This window comes from Panthera leo, chromosome B2, assembly GCF_018350215.1.
Source record: "Panthera leo isolate Ple1 chromosome B2, P.leo_Ple1_pat1.1, whole genome shotgun sequence".
NCBI classification, from domain to species: domain Eukaryota; kingdom Metazoa; phylum Chordata; class Mammalia; order Carnivora; family Felidae; genus Panthera; species Panthera leo.
In genome coordinates, this window is record NC_056683.1 from 12,701,726 (window position 1) to 12,722,226 (window position 20,501).

General features: G+C 50.1%; 1 protein-coding gene across 3 annotated transcripts in view; it reads right to left on the bottom strand.

Moving 5' to 3' along the window:
* GMPR (guanosine monophosphate reductase) overlaps positions 1 to 18,685 on the bottom strand; it is a 52,123-nt gene extending 33,438 nt beyond the window's left edge. For all 3 annotated transcript variants that reach the window (XM_042937850.1, XM_042937848.1, XM_042937849.1), the window contains exons 1-4: positions 18,528 to 18,685; positions 9,714 to 9,833; positions 7,209 to 7,292; positions 4,167 to 4,340 (exon numbers count right to left, since the gene is read on the bottom strand). In XM_042937850.1, the coding sequence (XP_042793784.1) occupies positions 4,167 to 4,340; positions 7,209 to 7,292; positions 9,714 to 9,833; positions 18,528 to 18,614 (465 nt within the window). In that variant the 5' untranslated portion in view covers positions 18,615 to 18,685. The remainder of the gene's footprint in view (positions 1 to 4,166; positions 4,341 to 7,208; positions 7,293 to 9,713; positions 9,834 to 18,527) is intronic.
* Positions 18,686 to 20,501: the final 1,816 nt, after the last annotated feature.

Sequence of the window (20,501 nt, forward strand, 5' to 3'; positions counted from 1 at the left end):
TTCTACAGGACCCTTCTCTGCCAAAGTGTTCTAAAAATCCCTGCTTTTTCCCTCCTTACAAGTGGCAGGGAGTGCCTTAGCTGAAAGGCAAGGAAAAGGGGTGTGCACATAAATCTGGAATGCACAGGAAACAGGGAGCAACAGATAAGCCCTTGCTCTGAATGCACACATCCTGAACTGCCAGCTGCTACCAAGACCATTTCTTTTCTTTTTTTTTTATCTTTATTTATTTATTTTGAGAGAGGGAGAGTGCAAGCAGGGGAGGGGCAGAGAAAGAGAGAGAGAGGGAGGGAGAATCCCAAGCAGGCTCTGTGCTGTGAGCACAAAGCCTGACATGGGGCTCGATCTCACAAAGGGTGAGATCATGACCTGAGCTGAAATCAAGAGTCAGACCCTTAACCGACTGAGCCGTCCAGGCGCCCCTACCAAGACCATTTCTTCTTCGTTTCTTTTTTAATCTTTGTTTTGAGAGAGAGAGAGCACAAGCAGGGGAGGGGCAGAGACAGAGGCAGAGAGAATTCCAAACAGGCTCCGTGCTATGAGTGCACAGCCCAACACGGGGCTCGCTCTCATGAAGTGTCATGACCTGAGCTGAAGTCAAGAGTCGGACACTTAACCAACCGAGCCACCCAGGCACCCCTACCAAGACCGTTTCTGAGTACCTCTACTGTTCACCGCATTGGGACGATCATAATGACGCTCAGCATCCATATTATAGACCCTTCAGTTCCAAAACTTTGGACAAATGGTAATGCATCCAAAAGCCATGAGAGAAATTACACTTCCCCAAACCAAGGGTGTTAAGAGTCCTGGAGGTTTCCAAATGAATGGCAGATTTCAAGGGTCAGTGCGAGCAAAGAAGGCCTCAGAAATAACCATCTACCTTGCCAACGTCCCCCGTTCATTGCTGGGGAAACCAACAAGAACAATAAAAACACATCCCAGAGCCAACCGGCAGATGCTAAAGGGGCACTTGCTTGTGGCGGGTGCCCACAGGGCCGTGGGAACTCTGCGCCAGTCTCTCCCCCCCAGCCTCATCCCCATAGCAACCCTGGGGCTCTGTACTCATGACACTGCCCCTTGCCTTGTATTAGCAGCCTCCCTCCTCCTGCACGGCCCCTGTCCCCTTGTCTGCAACCCTGAGGGCTGGAACACAGTCTCTCTGGGCTCTACAGCAGGCAGCTTGCCTCAGCTGTCGGCAGGGCCAGCTGTGAGCTAAAACTCATAGCCCATTGGAGCACAGGATAGAAAGCTCTCGGGCTCCAACTGATTTATTTGTTTTTTTAATGTTTATTTATTTTCGACAGAGAGAGAGAGACAGAGACAGAGTGCGGGCAGGGGAGGGGCAGAGAGAGAGAGAGAGAGAGAGAGAGAGACACAGAATCTGAAGGAGGCTCCAGGCTCCGAACCACCAACACAGAGCCCGACATGGGGCTCGAACTCAAGAACCTTGAGATCGTGAGCCGAGCCGAAGTCGGACACTTAACTGACCAAGCCACCCAGGAGCCCCCAACTGATTTCTGCAATCACTTATCCTTTTGAAAGAAGGGGCACATGTTTTCTCTGCCTTCTTAAAACAAAAACGAATAATCTTCCCATCCCACCTTCCGTTTTCTTCCCTATCAACCTTCCACGTCTACCTCAGTGCTCAGGGCATATGCCCCCAACGGTCCTCACAACCGACAAACAACTGTGTGTGAACCCCACGCCGTGTGACCCCCTCCGTCATTCTCCGGCTGTTATTATCCTCGACCTCCTTTCTGTCGGTGCAGAAAATGAGACTCAGAAGGTGAGGTGACTTCCCCAGGGTGGCTGAGCTCCCACCAACTCCAGGGGCACTCAGTTAGCGATTCTCAGGGTGTTACAACCGGCGGCAAAGTAGAGCAAGGGGGAGGGGCAAGGGAGACGTGTGGGAAACAGAATTACAGATTTGTTCCAGCAGGAACAGCATACCTGCCCTGCCGCTTCCATAAAACCATGCGGCTGCGTCTCCATATGCTACGGAGCAAAAGACGACACAAGAGCCATGCGGGCAGGGTTACCGCTTACACGAGGGGCAAAACCAGGCACGATTAAACAGTGTTAAGAAGAGATCAATGGTGGTGAGACCAGAGACATGCAAGGAAGGAAGAGATCACTAGAGTCCAGGGGGGCGGGGACAACCCTCTTGGGTGGGAGTAGGGGCTTCTGGGTGTAGATACACTGGAAGGCTTGCTTAGGCTAGGACTATTTATGAAACACTCAGGTTCTAAGCACTTTTCTGTAGGTATGTCATATTTCACAATTTAAGGCAAGGATTACTAAAGACAAAGAAAGGGGAACCACTGAGTCGCCTTACTAAATCCGTGTCATTTCTCATGCTTGACCCTTCAGAACTCCCCTGCCAGTGGAGGTGAAGGACGACGTCCCAGGTTTATCAGTCGCTTCTATCCCCAGCGCAACTGACACACTGGAGGTGACCTGGAAAGATCTGGAACGATCTAGACCACACCACCACCTCAAAGCAGAAACCTAAGGAATGCCTGATCTTCTTCTCTCCACAAGGAATGAACAAAGGTCTCCTCAACACATATTTGTCACGCTCTTTCTCCTGCCACGCAGGCAGTGTTTCACAGAATCTACATTTAATATCCCATACTGTTTAGGGCTACCAGGTCTCAGCTGAAGGGCTGGGGCTTCCGCAGTCCCGGGAGTCCAGCCTTCTACTCGCTCTTGCGTGAGCAAAAGTTACCACCGATGGCTGTCACCACAGAAGAGCCTCAGGACACCAGATATTAGATACCAACAGACCCGGCTTCAAACCCCAGCTTAGCTGTTCCACATTGGTATGACCTTGTGAAAACTCCAAGTGTATGAGCAGATCAGAGCCTAAGATTCCTCATCTGGGATACATCTGGGATAGCAGTTCCCACTCTTAAACAGAAGAGAAAGAACAGATGTGAACTTTCTAAAACCTACTAGGTATTCAATAAGCAGTATTACCGTTATGGAAGAAAGCAATGACACCGCAGCACGATTAGGGAGGGTAAAATGAATTTTTCAGTCTCCCACCCAACTTCTCCTACTGTACTGCTGATCGACCTTGAGGCAACTCTTGATTATTTCTTCTCCTGTAATTGGAAAGCATGAAAATACACACTCAAAAATCCTTGTCAATTCTTAACAGATTTAACTCCACTAACAGAAATTATTCCTGGGTGCCAACTTCCTTACAATGCCGAGATACGAGGAGAAATAAAATTCAGAGTTTAAAACAACGGAGACACAGGGAAATTACCTAGTGGCCACTCTGTAATCATCATGTTACCTAAGACAGTAAAGACACACACAATTACGACACAGATTTTCCAAAAGCCCAATTTTAACTCAAGAGCCTCCGGTCCCTTTTTCGGTCAATCCACCTTTGCTGGCAACCACAAACACACTTTCTGACCAGCAAAGGTGCTCCTAATTAGGAAGGGACACAAAAGACAGGCAAAGTCAAGAATGAGGGTCGTAGACAAAGCAATACTCCAACTGGCTGGCTACTGTTCCCATGAGGCACTTCAATTGCTCTGGTAGAATTTTCCACTGGAAAATTAGGAGAGGGGTACAGATGACCTAAAAAGGTTGCAACCTAACCCCAGGTTCATTGTTTTCATTTTTTTTTTTAATGTTATTTAGAGAAAGAGAGTGAGAAAGAGAGAGCATGCCCATGCAAGCAAGGAAGGGGAGAGAGAGAGGGACAGAGAGACTCTTAAGCAGGCTCCGCACTGTTAGTGTGGAGCCTGATGCGGGGCTCGAGCTCACGAACCACGAGATCACGGCCTGAGCTAAAATCAAGAGTCGGACGCTTCACCGACTGAGCCGCTCAGGCACCTCTCATTGTTCTCATTTTTTAAAAATAAACTCCTTAAGTAAAGAGGGTCACAGAGACCTTTGTTCAAGGGGCACACACGGTAAGAAACATTTGATAACATTTAGCAGAGATAAAAAGCCAACACCCTGTAACGCTGATCTGGATTTTACTTTTTATGGGGAGCCAGTCTGCAGACCTTCCATCGCCGCTGCCTCTTCGTGAGGATTCTCCACTCGTCTCCACAAGAAAGCACCCCCCCACCCCCGCCCTGCACACAGAGCAAGCCTCTCTCTGCTCCCCCACCCAGAGAGCCCTCCACCATACCTACCATGATAGTGTGTTCTGGAAATCTGGCACGCACCAGCTTCACGAATTCCACAAAATGTTCTGAGTACCCGTTGGCCACGTCCAGGCAGATAAACTTGACCTGCGGCACGGCTTCCAAGATGCTGCTCATCTTTTCCAGGTCGCTCTTCCCGCTGCCCGAACTCACGGCTACGTGCTGTGGGACACGTGAGAAACGCAAGGCCTGAGGAGTAAGTAACATTCAAAGGCAGACCCTGCCCCCCACCCCCCCCCTCACTTGCCCATGCTGAGGACAGTGCAGTGACTCTTTGAGGTGTACCCAGGTCAAATATACACACAGCAGATCTGCTCAGAAAACACAACAGCAGGGGCGCCTGGGTGGCTCAGTCGGCTGGGCGTCCGACTTCGGCTCAGGTCATGATCTCCCGGTTGGTGAGTTCGAGCCCCGCCTCAGGCTCTGTGCTGACCGCTCAGAGCCCGGAGCCTGCTTCGGATTCTGTGTCTCCCTCTCTCTCTGCCCCTCCCCTGATCATGCTCAGTCTCTCCCTCTCAATAATGAATAAATGTTTCAAAAAAAGAAAAAAAGAAACACAACAGCAGAGGTTAAGGGAGACTCGTGATCCATTCATTAGGTTAACTACACTTTGCTTGAGTTACCTTCCCCCCGTTAAAGTGCATATACCCTTAACTTTGAACCTCGGCCACAGAATCTTCCAGTAAGTACATTTTTTTTTAAATGTTTATTTTTGAGAGAGAAAGCGCCAGTGGGGGAGAAGCACAGAGAGAGGGGGGCAGAGGATCCAAAGCAGGCTCCGCGCCTACAGCAGAGAGCCTGATTCGGGGCTCAAACTCTCGAACTGCGAGATCACGGTCTGAGCTGAGATCAAAGTCGGGCGCCCACCCTACTGAGCCACCCAGGCGCCCCTCCGGTAACTACATTTCTAATTATTCAGGAAACCTAGTCCTTGGCTTTTCCTTGGTTTCTTCAAGCCGTGTGGAACTCTGAACCGTGGAGCTGCTGGTGTGAACTCTCTTCTAGGAGATGAGGAGAAGCAGAAGACTAAGACGTGGCCAGTCAACACAGGCTTCCTCCTGCTAAAGCTGCGGCCGTCACTGAGCATCTTGTATAGCAAGCAGGAGGGAGGGGAAGATGTCTCAAACTCCTCTGACAGAACTCCTTCCTCTCTCTTTTTCTCAAGTTTACATATTTATTCTTGGGGGGGGGGGGGAGGGAGGGGCAGACAGATGAAGAGAGAGAATCCCAAGCAGGCTCTACACTGCCAGCCCAGAGCCCGACGTGGGGCTCGAACTCGCAAACCGTGAGATCACCTGAGCCGACGTTGGACACTTTCCCCACTGAGCCACCCAGGCGCCCCAACCTTCTTATTTTCATTTTTACTCCCAATACGATAATTTCACAAGATGCAAGTCGTAACCTACACAAAGAGCTCCAAGACTCGGGGTTCCTATTAAAAGGGAAAAACATCCAAACGGTGCAAGAACCCATGAGCCTAAAATGATCCTTCCCAGCCGCATCTGTCCCTGTTCACATCTGGAGCCCCTCGGGGAACACCCTCTTCCCCAACTTCTACAGCACCGACGCTCTCCAACCCACCCCCCTGCTCCTATGAAAATCTGCTCCTTGGGGAAAAAAAAAAAAATTGTTTTTAGTCATTTATGCCTTAGTACCACTAAGCCACGGGATTGTGCCCGGAGTCGGCATCTCTCCTTTTATATTTTATGTCACTTCTCTAAAGCCAGAAGTCACAGATGGGGGACGTATCTGAATATCCTTTGTGGCTCCCCCAAATCCCAACAATGTAGTGACAACCCAGGTACTGAGCGTAAACAGCCCGGTCACTCGATACGTGTGTATTCTCGTTCTCTGCGTCGACACCCGTTTCCACTGCTCCCGCTGACATTCTGACCAGCTCCGGCCCCATCCATCCCTCCCACGAGAGCAAGGCTACCTTTCCCATTTTCCCTTTCGTTGCTGTTAAAGTCTGGCAAGTGAAACTCAACATTGGTTCATTTGTCTCCGTGTCACCGAGCATTTGACATTTTCCCCTTTTCAATTCGCCTTTTAATTTGGTGGGGGGGGGGGGGGCACGGAGGCAGAGTAGGAAGTCAAACGATCACAGTTGGTCACGAAGGTCAGGGTGCCAGCTTAGAACACATTGCCAGAAACTCCCATACAGGAGTCAGAGGTATGACCAACAACAACAACAAAAAAAAATCATTGCTCTCCGAACTCCTTACAGAGAAGGGAAGAAGGTGGCACAATTATAATTCATTCAAACACAACGTGGGGGAAAAAAATGAAAAGATCTGGCAGCAAGCCAGAATTATTGTATCGCCCAAACCACCTTCTCGCGAACCCACATCTCCATGCAGCACAGCCGGGGACGGGAAAAAGAGAGCAGCGTAATAAGCTCAAAAGCAGCACCGTATGAAGTCATTTTCCAATCACACATGATCTGATCACAGGGGAGAGCGACTCCAATGCCAAGAGACTTCTCTGCTGGCACTGGCTCGGGATGTGCCGGGTGCCAAGTCAGGTGCGTTACATAATAATAGGGATTTTCCTTATTTTCAAACTGCCTTTTTTTTTTTTAATAACAGCTTTATTGAGATATAATTACACACCTCACAGCTCACCCCGTTAGAGAGTGCAGTCCAAGAGTTTCTGGCACATTCAGAGTCACGCATCCGCCCTCACGATTTTAAAACACGTGTCACCCCAGAACCTCGGTCGCTCCCACACGCTTTAGCCCTCACCCTCAAATTCCCGCCCCCCGCCCGCCTTAGGCAACCACCAAAATCTACTTTGTCTCTGTAGGCTGGCCTGGTTTGCCATTTCATGTAAACAGACACAGATTTTCGTGCCCGGCTTTTTCCCTCGGCGGAATGTTCTGGAGGTTCAGGGGCCCACTACCGCCTCTCCCCAGAGCTCTAAGGACTCCGCATGTCTGTCTGCAGGTCAAATCCTCTCGACTACCCTGAAGTCTGTCTCCCCACCCCCTGCAAGCAGTGGAATGAATTTATAACCAGGGTGTAGTCTTACCGGCAGACATTCTGGGTGATTAGCAGCAAAGAGCTTCCATTCATCCAGGGCGTAGTGCTTATGAATTGCCGTAAACATGGAGTGCTAGGGAACAAAACAGCACCATCAGCGCAAAACGTCAAATGAGTCAGCTCTCCTGCCTCCGTGTGGCAGGGGTGACCCCACAACACAGAAGCATTAGGCGTTCCTGACGTTCACGCCCGATTTGCTTTAAATATGCTAAGAGCCAAAAACAGACAAGGTGTGACCAGTGAAATCACAAAACCGCGTTTTCCATTCTAATCCGATGGGACAACACTGCCTTCCGGACTCAGGAGGCCCTGCCCGGAGGCCGGGGAGGGAGGGAAAGGGAAGAGTTCTCAGAACCCTGTCCAGACCCACCACCTGAGTCAGGCACAGAGCTGAGGACAGCAGCTGCCCTGCCCCTAAGGGTCGCCCGAGGGCCACCTGCTGCTTAAGCCAATCCAAAAGAACCTCAACTGACACCTGAAAGCTTTTCTTTGCGTTCATGATCTAAACATGTCTTGCTAAACACAGGCGGTTGTTGGTATTTTTGAGTGAGGGCGGGAAGGAGGAAATTCTGTAACTTACAATCCCCAATCTAGGACTATCAAGCCGATCCAACATTGACACTTTGCTCCCAAGCACTCTGCACACCATTTCGTGCCATTTACCCCCTCGAGCAACCTCATACAGTAATTCTGGCTTCGTGGACAGAAACGGAGCTTAAGGAATTTAACAGCTGCTTGGCCAAAGGGGGGCAAAGGCCCGAATCAAACGCCTATCTGACTGCAGAGCTTGGGTTCCTTCTCTGTCAGGACCCTCTCCTAACTTCCCTGGGTTGACTTCCCCATCTGCAATTTCCCATTCTAAAATTCCATGGCTTTATTAACTCACACTGTCTCAGTGGATCCTAGAAACAGAAAGCTCACAGCATCCACACATGGTTTCAGCGTATGCTATTTCACTGTATTCTCAGCGTACCTTGTCTCAAGAATGGTGAGTCCTTCCTTCCTGTCAAAACGGGCAGGGCACAGCAGGCTCTAAGTTCTTCAAGGACTAGTAATCTGATAATTAATCAGGATTACTCATTGCTCCCTGATCCCACCCACTTTTATACTAATACATAATTCATTAGTAGCAATGGCTGATCACAGAGCAGGGCAAGGAAAAGACAAGGAGGAAAAAAAAAAACAAAAAACAAAAACAAATTCCTTTAGCAATGAATTCACTAGCCTCCGGGTCGAAACTCGGTGGGGGCTGAATAGAACTGATCACGGAGTCAGACGGACCACCCCCGATTCCACTTTCCGAATTCATAATTTGTTTGAAAATCTTCCTTCTAATCACTGGCTAATAATGAATCCTAACACCTCCTGAGGTTTGGCTTGCTGCCCACAGCGAGAAGCTCTTTCAACTAATTGGATTTATCTTTTCCCTTGGCAGGCATTATCAATGGAAATAGACACACACACTCTGTGCACGTCGGAAGCAAACATTTCACATCTCAGATGAATAAGGTGTGTTGCATCTCAGACGTAGCCGCGTGGGACAAAGGTCCTGCCCACAAATGGCTTTTCTTTTATTTTTCCCAAGGCCTGGCTACTAACTATTCCCCTTATAGGAGATGAGACTAGTTAACTGGCTAAACTGGACCTTGTGTGGTTAGGTCTGTTAGGTTGTTACCTGTCCGTGTGAGTTGGGAGGCAAATCCCTTATTTAGGAGTCGGTCTGGGTTTGAATCTTGGCTCTGTCTCTACCCGACTGGATGCCCTGAGCCAAGTGACCTCTCCTCTTCCTCTCTGCCTCAGTTTCCCCATCAGGAAAAGGAACACACAGGGAGGAGCTGTCACAACATTACACACGTTGTATCCACTGGCTGTCACATCAGTGCCCCATAAATGTTTCGTACATAATTAGGTAATAAACGCTATTGCACAGACTACATACAAAGGCGGGTCTGCCCTAATTTATTTTATTTTTGTAAATATTTACTTATTTTCGGGAGAGCACAAGCTGGGGAGGGGCAGAGGGAGAGGGGACAGAGGATCCTAAGCGGGCTCTGCGCTGACAGGCTGACAGCAGAGAGCCCCATGTGGGGCTTGGACTCATGAATGTGAGATCGTGACCAGAGCCGAAGTCAAGACGCTCAACCAACTGAGCCACCCAGGTGCCCCCCGCCTTCATTTTAAAGGCAAGGTCACTCTTCTATAACACGACACTGGTCTCACTTGATAATATCTCTAGTTTCTAAAACTACCAGGAGCATTTTCAAGGAAGAAACGGGTGCAGACCTAAGCCATCTCCTTGAACGCCAAGTCCAGACTCTGTCTTCTGACGGAAAAGAAAAGAAGTACCTCCCGGCAGCCATCAGACTCAGAACCGAACAGTTCGGCCACAGTAAATGATCCGGAATGTCTCACTCTTCTCCTCTTCTTTGTGTCTGAGTGAGTCCGGGCTGGGCTCCTGACCACCTGTCCAGGGTGAGCAGTAGACTCATCCTACCTGTGACATCACTGCTGCCATCTCGAATGTCCCCACGGTGTCCATGTTGGCCACAATGATGGGGATCCCCGAGTAGGTCTGCTTCGAGTTCCGAAACGTGAAGGTACGCTCAAGATCCACCTAATTGGCAAAAAGGGAAACAGAAACGATGTGCTCTTCAAGTGATCCGTGAAGAACTTCTAGAGTTTGGAGCAAGGGCGAACAACAAAAAGCAAGTGCGTGTCCCTCGGTCCGTTGGTGTCTTAGGGGCTGAGCCACGTGCCCCCAAAACAGGAGGGCTCCTGAGGAGTCAGAGTAACAGGTGGTCACCCAGGGGCAAAGCCAACGCAGTACAAGGTACTGGTGGCCCGCCATCGATCCAAAGCCCAGAATCGGAAGCTCTCTCCTTCAGCTTTGCTCCCAACCCACGGCCTGCCACCTTCCGCCCCCAGCCCCATCCATCCTGGCCCTAAACACCCACGCGTATGCTACATTTCCCCACTTCCGGGCACCGGAGGGACCATTCCCCTTCTGGGAAAATCCGCTCCACCCTTCCCTGCCAGGCATGACTTTCCCTTTAATTCTCACCCACGGGGAGAAGCAGACACTCCAAATTCACCCGCAACGAGCTGCAAACCATGAATCCCTTAACCTGTCAACCTTCTCCGCTTGCTTTGTAATTCTGAGCATCCTTCAAAGAGCTGAGAGGAAGTACAGGGAGCCAGGTGTCTAAGCAAACACACACTTGTTCCTTTGACGCGCAGATGGTGGAGGGAGGGTCCTCCAATTCTCCTGTCACTCCAACTTCGGGGCGGCGTCGTGTCTAACCCAGCCCCAGCGGTCGGGGATCCAGGACAGGTAAACCAGGATGGTGGGCGCAGCCAAAGTGTGCTAGGCACGCGCCAGAGCTAACAGAGTCAGAACCCCTTCTTTGTCCCAGGCAGATCCGAGACCTGCGGGCTCACAGGTTTATTCTTCACCCTTTTCCCGCCCCCCCTCTTACCACAGGAAGGTCACCCCCCCGCCCCCCCGAAGGCTCCGCTGCCCAGGCTGGTTTCTGGCCGGGTTCAGCCAATGGAGAAACTGAGTGGGAAAGTGCAGGACCGTGCGGGACAAGGGAGGAGGGCCTGTATGCAGTCAGCGCCGTTCTCCCAGAACGCCTCGCCTCTGCCTCGGCCTGCGTGGCCTCGGTTCCAGCTGTCAGGGAGTGATCTCAGGAACATCACCTCCTCCCCTTCCGAAGCCCCTTTTCACTGTTGCCAATCCCTAGGGTGCCTCCACATCTCACGCGGCATCTCAGCTGAGTTCGGATATCTTGCGTTATATTTCCTGTCGTACCTACTCAGCACTGTTTGCCCCCTGGGCTGGACCGTGAGGGACCCAGGATCATCCTGAAAGCAGGTGCTTCCCAGGAGAACTGGCAGGAGACACACAGGGGTGGATCTCTGGTCTCTGAAGTAATTTCAACCTACATTAATCCTGGATAGATCACCAATAATATATACATATATGAATAGATCAGCCATTAATCATTGAATAGATCAGCAATAATCATTCCTTACCACTGTTGGTCTAGTTCCTTCTCTTACCCCTTTTCATTTGAGGCAACTTCTTTTTAAGTTTACTCATTTACTGAGAGAGAGAGAGACAGAACAAGTAGGGGAGGGGAAGAGAGAGGGGAGAGAGAATCCCAAGCAGACTCTGCATTGTCAGCACAGAGTCCAGTGTGGGGCTCGAACTCACAAACCAGGAGATTGTGACCTGCGCTGAAACCAAGAGTCTGATGCTTAACTGCTTAACCGACTGAGCCCCCCAGGTGTCCGTCCCTAAGGCAACTTTCACTTTGCGATCAACATGTCAAAAAACACCATGGGACACGTCACTTGGCCTTTCGTGCTTGCTCTCTACACAGCTCCCAGAAGGCTTCCTGGGTGAATGGTGTCCTATGTCTGCACCGGCCTTAAACAGCAAAGCTGAGGGGAAATGAGACGCAGGAACTTCCTGACAGGTGAGGTAGCTTATGGCTTTCTCTACTTCCTTCATTATGACCCTTGGCTGGACTTCAGCGAAGCAAGTTAGATCTACATTCTGAGAGATAACCGAAGGGGTCTAATTAATTGCAACCCTCTGTGCTAAAGGCACTCCACCATTCTGGCTTGGCAGGCTTAAAATAATCCGAATTCCTTGGTCTCAAATCACTCATACTCCTCCCAAGACGCACGGGGAGGGCAGCCACACTCTGAACCCAGTTGAGCTCGCAGTGGGCTTTTCTCGGCACCCCAAAACCTAGCAGCAGTATGGAAAAAACAGAGCCCTCCCTGGAAAAAGATCAGCCTTGACGGTGAACTCCTGCCCTTATTTTTCGTCTTCCTATGGTAGATTCCATGCAATCCTTAATTCTAGGAATGAGAAATAAAACTGTCTTCCCCAAGTAAAAATAAACTATTGGGAGTACATATGGGGAGTACAAAATAAAAAGCCTCTGCAGAGCGAAGGAAACAATCGACAAAACTAAAAGGCGACCTAGGGAATGGAAGAAGAGATTTGCAAGTGACATATTCGATAAAGGGTTAGTATCCAAAATCCATAAAGAACTTATACAACCCGACACCCATACAATAAATAATCCAATTAAAAATGGGCAGAGCACCCGAATAGACATTTTCCTAAAGAAGACATACGGATGGCCGAGAGACACATGAAAAGATGCTCATCATCGCTCACTATCAGGGAAATACAAATCAGAACTACAATGAGATATCGCCTCACACCTGTCAGAAAGGCTAAACTGGAAAAGACAAGAAACAACAGATGTTGGTGAGGATGTGGAGAAAAAGGAACCCTCCTGCACTGCTGGTGGGAATGTGACCGGGTGCAGCCACTCTGGAAGACAGTGAGGAGCTGCCTCAAAAAGCTAAAAATAGAACCACCCAAGATTCAGCAATTGCACTGTTGACTATTTACCCAAAAAAATACAAAAACACTAATTCAAAGGGATACCCGCGCCCCAGTGTTTGCAACAGCGGTATTTACAACAGCCAAACTATGGAAACAGCCCGACCGCCCCTCAGCTGATGAATGGACAAAGAAGATGTGGTTTATACACACAAGGGAATATTATTCAGCCGTATAAAAGAACGAAATCTTGCCATGTGCAACAACATGGATGGAGCTGAGTGAAATAAGACAGTAAGAGAAAGACAAATACCATATGATTTCACTCATATGAGGAATTTAAGAAACAAAACAAATGAACAAAGGAAAATGGGAGAGAGAGAGAGAGAGCGGCAAACCAAGAAACAGACTCTTAACTCTGGAGAACAAACTGATGGTCCCCAGAGGGGAGGCGGGAGGGGGGATGGGTTAAACAGGTGATGGGGGTTAAGAATGCACTTGCTATGATGAGCACCAGGTGATGTATGGGATTGTTGAATTACCGTATTGTACCTCTGAAACTAATATTATGAATTTTTAAAATTTTTTTTAATGTTTATTTTATTTTTGAGAGAGAGAACTGTCAGCACAGAGCCCAAGGCAGGGCTCGAACTCACAAACCACGAGACCATGACCTGAGCTGAAGTCAGGTGCTCAACTGAGCTACCCAGGCACCCCTAAATAATGTTTTAACTAATCTTCCCTGATCTTACCCACACAAACAAAAAGACACACACACACCCCAAAATACACCTGTTGTTCACTAAAAGAAATAGATATTTTAAATATTCCAGCCTCCTGGGAACAAAACTTGGTATTTAATCTGCCACAGCTGGTCAATGTACCAACTACAGCACCTCCAAATTCCCACTGTGCTAAGCCTGATTTGTAAGGGAACACAGAGTAATGAACTATCCCTCCCCCACCTCAAAAATGCATGTTTCTCCTGCCCTTTAAACACACCTTCATCAAAGTCAGTCCCACAGCCCAACATTTGGGGGCCAAAAGCACGAATGGAGGGGCGCCCGGGTGGCTCCGTCGGTTAAGCATCCGACTTCAGCTCAGGTCAGGTTCTCATGGTTCGTGAGTTCGAGCCCCGCGTCGGGCTCCGTGCTGACAACTCAGAGCCTGGGGCCTGCTTCGGATTCTGCGTCTCCCTCTCTCTCTCCCCCTCCCCTGCTCATGCTCTGTGTCTCTCACTCTCAAAGATGAATAAACGTTAAAAAAAATAAAAAAAAAAAAAAGGCACGAATGGAGACCCACCTACCACATTCCTAAATATCTCAACGTTATGATAGAGCTGACAGGCTTCTACATAAGCATAAGCCTTCTACACTGTGTCCTATCCTCCAACCTTGACAAACATTAATGACCTGGAAAGTACCAGAACATCGTGTCATGGGGAGGGAGCCCCTGGCCTCCGGTCCACACCCTCTTCTCGTCCCACCCAAATCTTGATGTGCACACACAGACCCCCCAGTCTGCACACGAAGCTCCTTGCACACACACATCCATTGTCACAAACAGCTGCCGCCTGGCCACTGCCTGAGGTTGCAGTTGAGCACACCTGCATCACGGCAGGTCCCTGGGAAAAAGCCTGGGAAGGGGCCCTTCCTCGCAAGCCTTGGAATTAGCCTGCAGTCATCTGGGCAAGGAAATCCAGGACTCTGAGTCCCTGGAACACGGCCTTCATGAAAAGGCATGGCCCTCTGGCCCTGTCCAGTGAGGAGGGTATAAGGGAGCAGAGGTGGGGTGTGGGGCAGGGCCCCTTCTGCCTAGATCTATAGGTGGTACTGTTTAAGCAATGCTCTTATTAAATAAAGGATCCATTACCCATCTCACCTATAAATGGTAAGTCTACAGGGACAATCCCTCTTATCTTTTTTTTTTAACGTTTATTCATTTTTGAGAGACAGAGAGACAGAGTGCGAGCGGGGGAGGGGCACAGAGAGAGAGAGAGACACAGAATCCGAAGCAGGCTCCAGGCTCTGAGCTGAAGCACAGAGCCCAACGCAGGGCTCGAACTCACGAACCACGAGAACCTGACCTGAGCTGAAGTCGGATGCTTAACCGACGGAGCCACCCAGGCACCCCCCCCCTTATCTTTATAGTTCTAGCGAGTGGCTTCAAAAGTGTGGAATAAATTAATGTCTGACCAAGAAGTAAGAATGGTATTGTACCTTGGCCCCCAGCCTTTCTCAGGGCAATGCTTGGTGAGCCCCAGCCCAGCTCTGTGGATGAGTTCTGTCCCTTGCAGCCTTCGCCACCAGCTGCCAGGATTTCGAGAAGCTCGGGCGGCTGTACATTACCAGACAGCCGGGGGGTTCTCCAAATGGAAAAGACCCCAGCGGTTAGCCCAGCGTCTGTGTGCACACGAGAATCAGCACAGGAGGATTTCCAAAACACATACGCTCAAGCCGCTCCAAACTTACTGAGAACCTTTGTGCTGGAGACAGTATGTGTATTTTGGAGTGTCTCCTTAGGTGATTCTGAAGCATCCATTAAGAACAATTCTACTCACACCCTCTAATTTCATAGAGGCTGCTATGGTTTGAGCTGTGTCTCCAGAAAAGATAAAAGATCTGTAATAAGGTCTTCGCCGACAATCAAGGTAAGATGAGGTCAGCCCAACAGGGCCCCATCCCAACATGACTGGTGTTCTCAAAATGGGAAAATTTGGACACAGACACACACAGAGAGGGAGATGTAAAGATGTAAGGCAGAGATAGGAACTATGCATCTATGAGCCAAGAAACACCCAAGATTGTGTGTAAACAACCAGAAAAATAGGAGAGAGAAATGTTACAGACTCTCCCTCACAGCACTCAGAAGGATCCAGCCCATGGACATTCTGATCTGGGGCTCCTCGCCTCCTGGACCGGGAGACAATACATTTCTATTGTGTAAGCCACCTCTTTTTCTGGTACTTTGTTACAGCTGCCCTGTGAAACTAACATAGCGCCAAGGTACTGAAGTATACAGTGCACAGCCTGAGCTAAAATTCAGGTCAGCTTGCTCCCAGCCAAATATCGTCTCCACTGCCGTGCTCTGATCCCCTGCGAGCCAACGTGCAGTGGACCCCTGAGGGTTGACCAGACCTTTCTGGAGCCGATCTGCCTCTCCCTGGACCACTGGCGAAAAAAATCACTAGAGAGTTTTAAAAGAAGACGGAATTCTCATTGTGTCGTGTCTTCTCTGTCCTCGGACAAGTGGCCAATTCTCTACTGCAAATTTCCTCATGGCCTGACTTCCAAAGTTATGGCTGTGTTAGTAAATTTGTTTTTTGTTCATTTTTTTTTAAATCTTACCCCAGCTTAAGGGCTCAGGTGGGACATCAGAGACAGAAATGGGTTCTCAGGAAGAACTGCTCGGGGAGTCAAGGAATGTCTGGATGTCCCCAGTGCATCATATAAAGCCAAAGTTTGTGCTTACACGTGACTTCCTTTGAATGGATTACCCAACCGTCCTCAAGGAGCCCTGTGGGACTTTATTCTCCTGTACCAGGGGCTTGTGAAGATGTGTGTAAATGCAAAGAGTGGACAGCTGAGAGATGACTGCCTGTCTGGCACAATCACAGGAAGCCCACCTGGGCCACCTCCACCTGGACCCTTTGCCGCTGGGAGCTGACCTCAACTTCATTTTATGTTTATATTTGCGGAAATGCCCTTACCGGAATACTAGAACATCTAAGTGGGTGATCATTCTGCCTCTCTCTCCATTTTCTGCTCACTGGCTGATATCCAACACCAGGCCTGGCTCTTAGCAAAAAACCGTCGCTGTGATAAATCTTGTCAAGAGTCGAAACTCCCTTCCCAGAGCCAGACTCTGCTCTTACAGGGTATGTTTTCTCTCCTGGCTCCACTCAGCTCTGCTCTCTGGTTAGGCTCAAAGACTTACCACTTTCAAATTTGTTTTCAATTTGCATGCAGGGGGGCACACATTTTTAGGCTTATATCTGATGGCACAACGAAAAGTTTTTAACTGCCTGTAAGACATTTCAGGCGTCCACAAGCAAACTGAGAAAACACTGAGAGGGGATTGGAAGCCTGCTTAGATCTAGGGCTAACTAGATCCCTCAACATCAACTAAAGCAGGCAGATTATGGGACACAATCAGCCAGGCACCTACGCTATTAGGGGAACCAACTGGAAAGGCAATCCAGTTAACTTAGGTTTCCATGCCCAGAGCTGGCAAACTCCCACAGAAACGGAACTGTGAAAACATTTCCCAAGGGCACAGAGTTCTCACTGCAATGTGGACACGTAGATTGCAAGGTGCCATTGGAAGCTGGGACATTAATAGTTTCAATCGGCTCAAAGTATGAAACCAGATGATGCAGGACATCATACTATTCTCTGGAAAAGAGTAATTCATTCTATTACCTAAATTCGACATGTTCTACCTTCTCCAGATCCTTTCTGGCTCAGAAAATACGTACAATATATCCTTGTTTTAAACACCCACTTGGCTTAATAAGTTTCTCTCTCCTAAGTGGATTCGGAACAAATACTGAAAGAATGTCGAGGCCACCTCTTTATCTGTCTGCCCAGAAGCCCCACCTCCTGTCTTGTTCTGGCCTTAGGCAGTGGCTACCTATCACCCACACCATTTGTTTTTCTTTCAAAAGTCGGCCACTCTTTTAGCACCTTTAAGGACAAGAGGAAGGACAGGAAGAGGGTGGTCCCATCTAGGGTGATAAGGGCTAACCATTCCCGTCTCCTGCAGTCCTGTCCAGACCCACCCTCTCCGGGTCTCTGGGTCTGGCTGCCAACCCTCCTGCTTGAGGTGTCTTGTTCTGGTCACCGGCTAAAACAGGACATGTCTTTAATCCAAACAAGCCCTCGGCTGGCAACCCCAGGCACTGCGGTTGGGCCCCGGCACAGACACAGGCGGGCAGCAGAGTTCTTGCAAGAGGATTTATTTATGGTCTCGTGGAGTGGAGCCTTTGGAAGAGTGTGCTGGCTTGGCCTCCTCCTGTTTACTCCTGCGGACCCCACCTCCACACGGAGTCACTTCCTCACCTCCTTCTCCAGCTCTGAGAAGCCAGGCAAAGCCACGGTCACCAGCACACCCTCCTCCAGGGGACTCCTTCCTTGCAACTAGTTTATCCTTCAGGCTGTGACCTTCCTCAGCCCCAGCCGGGGCAGCACCTTCCCTCTCACTCGGGGCCATAGCCAGTCTTCGATCTCATGGACGCAGAACCAGCCAAACTGCCCAGGGGGTCCAATCTGCCTCTCAACCTCGCACCTGTGCTGGGGTGTTTTCTGCCTCCCTACAGCTGTCCAGTAAGTAGAGTGGCGCCAGGCACGCGTCCCCAGCCTCACTCCCAGCAAGGTCACTGAAACGTGGAAAGTAAACCCTGAACTTTTGCCGCTCTGGAATCTGCCTGTTTTTCAGGCATTTTTAAAAAAAAATTCCATTGCTGGAGCTGATACTAACGCAGCGGTCGGTTCTCCGCACTAAGAGACAATGCCAAAATCACAAAGCTCTTGGTCGCTGTCGTCCTCTCCTTTCCACTTGGGCTCCACTCTTGTCATTTCTGCCCTACGTGCACCCCTCCAGCCACCCTCCCATTCTTTCTAAATCGGCTGGCCACTTGATCTTTGTTCCTCTGTGGTCTAGTCTACTGTGTACTCCCCCCAGCCCACTCAGCCGGACGTCTTTAGAATTTTACGCCGGAGATGGGTCCCTTAAAGACACCTCAAGTCCTGGCGGGGAACCAGCCGGCTCTCCCCTCTCTCGGCAGATGGGGAGGGCCAAGGGGGTCAGCCTCCCATCCACCAAGAGACACACGGAAAAGCCGGCTGGGTTAGCACATCCCTCCTCCTCCCACCGTCCTCCCCCACCCCAGCTACGCGGAAAACAAATCCCACCCTCACTGCGGCTTTCGAAGGGGCCCACCTCGGCTCGGCTCCTGAGGCTGCTTCGCTTGGGTCGGAGCAGGACATCCTTAAAGTCCAGCTTCAGATCTGCATCTATGCGGGGCATGGTGCAGATCCGCGCGCTGAGGCAAGCCCGGCTAGAGCTGGCAGCTCCTTCCTGCAGCTCGGGCGCCGGGCGGTGGGGGGGGCGGCCCGGGCGGGGGGAGGGAGGCGGGGCGGGGCGCGGGGGCGGGGCCGGAGGCGGGGCATGGGCTGTGGGCGGGGCGAAAGGAGGGGCGGGGCGATGGGCGGGGAGGGGGCGGGGCTTCCCGCGTGTGGCCGCTAGCCGACCAAGGGGCGCGCACCTTGCGCCCTTAAGGCCCCGCGAAGCGGCAGTCGCGCTCCACCCACCCGCGCGCTCCCTGGGCCCGCCCCGCCCCCGCTCTGGGCAGTGGTGGAGGGGGTGGGGGAGGGGGATGGCGGGGTAGGGACAGACCCGTGGCTCGCAAGTTGGCCGGCGTGACATTTTTAACAAACCTTCCTCGCTCCCGCTTACAGACTTGTTGGTTGCGGTGACCGAACTGGCCGGGGTCGGTCGGGGAGGCCGGGGGAATGCGCATCGTCACGTGGGTCACCGAGGTCTCCCCTCCCCCCACCCCCATAGGGAGGAGACTTGGCCTGTGACTGCCTCCCTTGAGGGAAAAGGCCGCTCCTGGGAGGTTTTGCTGCTTTCTCTAATTTCAAGCCCTATGTGCCCATCAAGTGCTGAGTCAGACCTCTGGCATGCCAAAAGAATAAATCCTGGGGAAGTTGGATAGAATTAAGGAGAAGATTGTGGGCAGGTAAATCTATTTGGCGACCCCGGGGATGAGGCCATTTTTTTGTATCCCCTTTGGATGTCAAGGGTATGTTTGTTAGAATAAAAGCGGTGAAGTGTCTAGTCAGTGCAGATCCTGGACTTTGAGGGACCTGACTCCCCTCTGAGGGTTGCCTGTCATGTCAGTTTATTTTTAACTCACTTGTTGACTTGACTGCCGGGAGCCTTTATTGTACATTAAGGATGTGCTTAAATGCTAGGCCTGCACCTTCTGAGTCATTCAGAACAACCCACTGAAGAGGGAACCACTTTGCAGATAAGGCAAATGAGGATCACATTAAGGAAATGACTTGCCCATGGTGGCCTTAAAGTTAAATATAAATTGCTCGGTCGTTAGAACTTACTGCAACCTTAACTAAGGCCGCTTTTGCCCTGAGGCTTTCCTCTGGGGGGGTTCAAAAGCTGACTCCCACTGCTTGCTAGCCAGGGTGAACTTCCGGGGAGTCGCTTTACTTTTTTAAACCTCAGTTTTTTAATAGGTTAAAAGAGAAAGAAGAAAAAGATTTAATGTCATCTCCCAGGCTTTTGTGAGACTCAGGGTGTGTGTGTGTGTGTGTGTGTGTGTGTGTGTGTGTGTGTATTTGCACGCACAGGCACACACACACAGACACACACACACACACAATTTATGTACCCTGAATTATTGAATCGCCTGAAGCTAATATAACACTGTTAACTAACTGGAATCAAAATAAAAACTTAAAAAAAATAAAGTGTGCTTACACAGGCAAAAAGAAATGTATGTCCCCTAGTTGCTCAGTAAACGATAACTAATAAGGGTCGCATGTTACATTATGTGCCTTCTACTTTCCAGCCTCTAAGTACGTTGCTAAAGGCAGGAATCGTCTTTCACTTTCTTGCAGAGGACTTGCAGCCTCTGGCTGTTCTCAGTGAACTCATATTCGGTATGGCTCACCGGAGAGATACATCACAGCCTTCATTTAGCACAAATGTCTGCAAATTACAGAGGCCTTCGCCCATCCCACTTGCTCTCACTCTCCTCGCTCTCACTGTCCTCGCCCCATGGGAGGTTCTTAAAGTTTCAGGGAAGGAAATGAAAGTTATCAGGGAGAGAATGAAAGTTACCATAATTAGTTGGGTCAGTGAAATTTTTATGGCCCTTGTCAAACCGCTGGG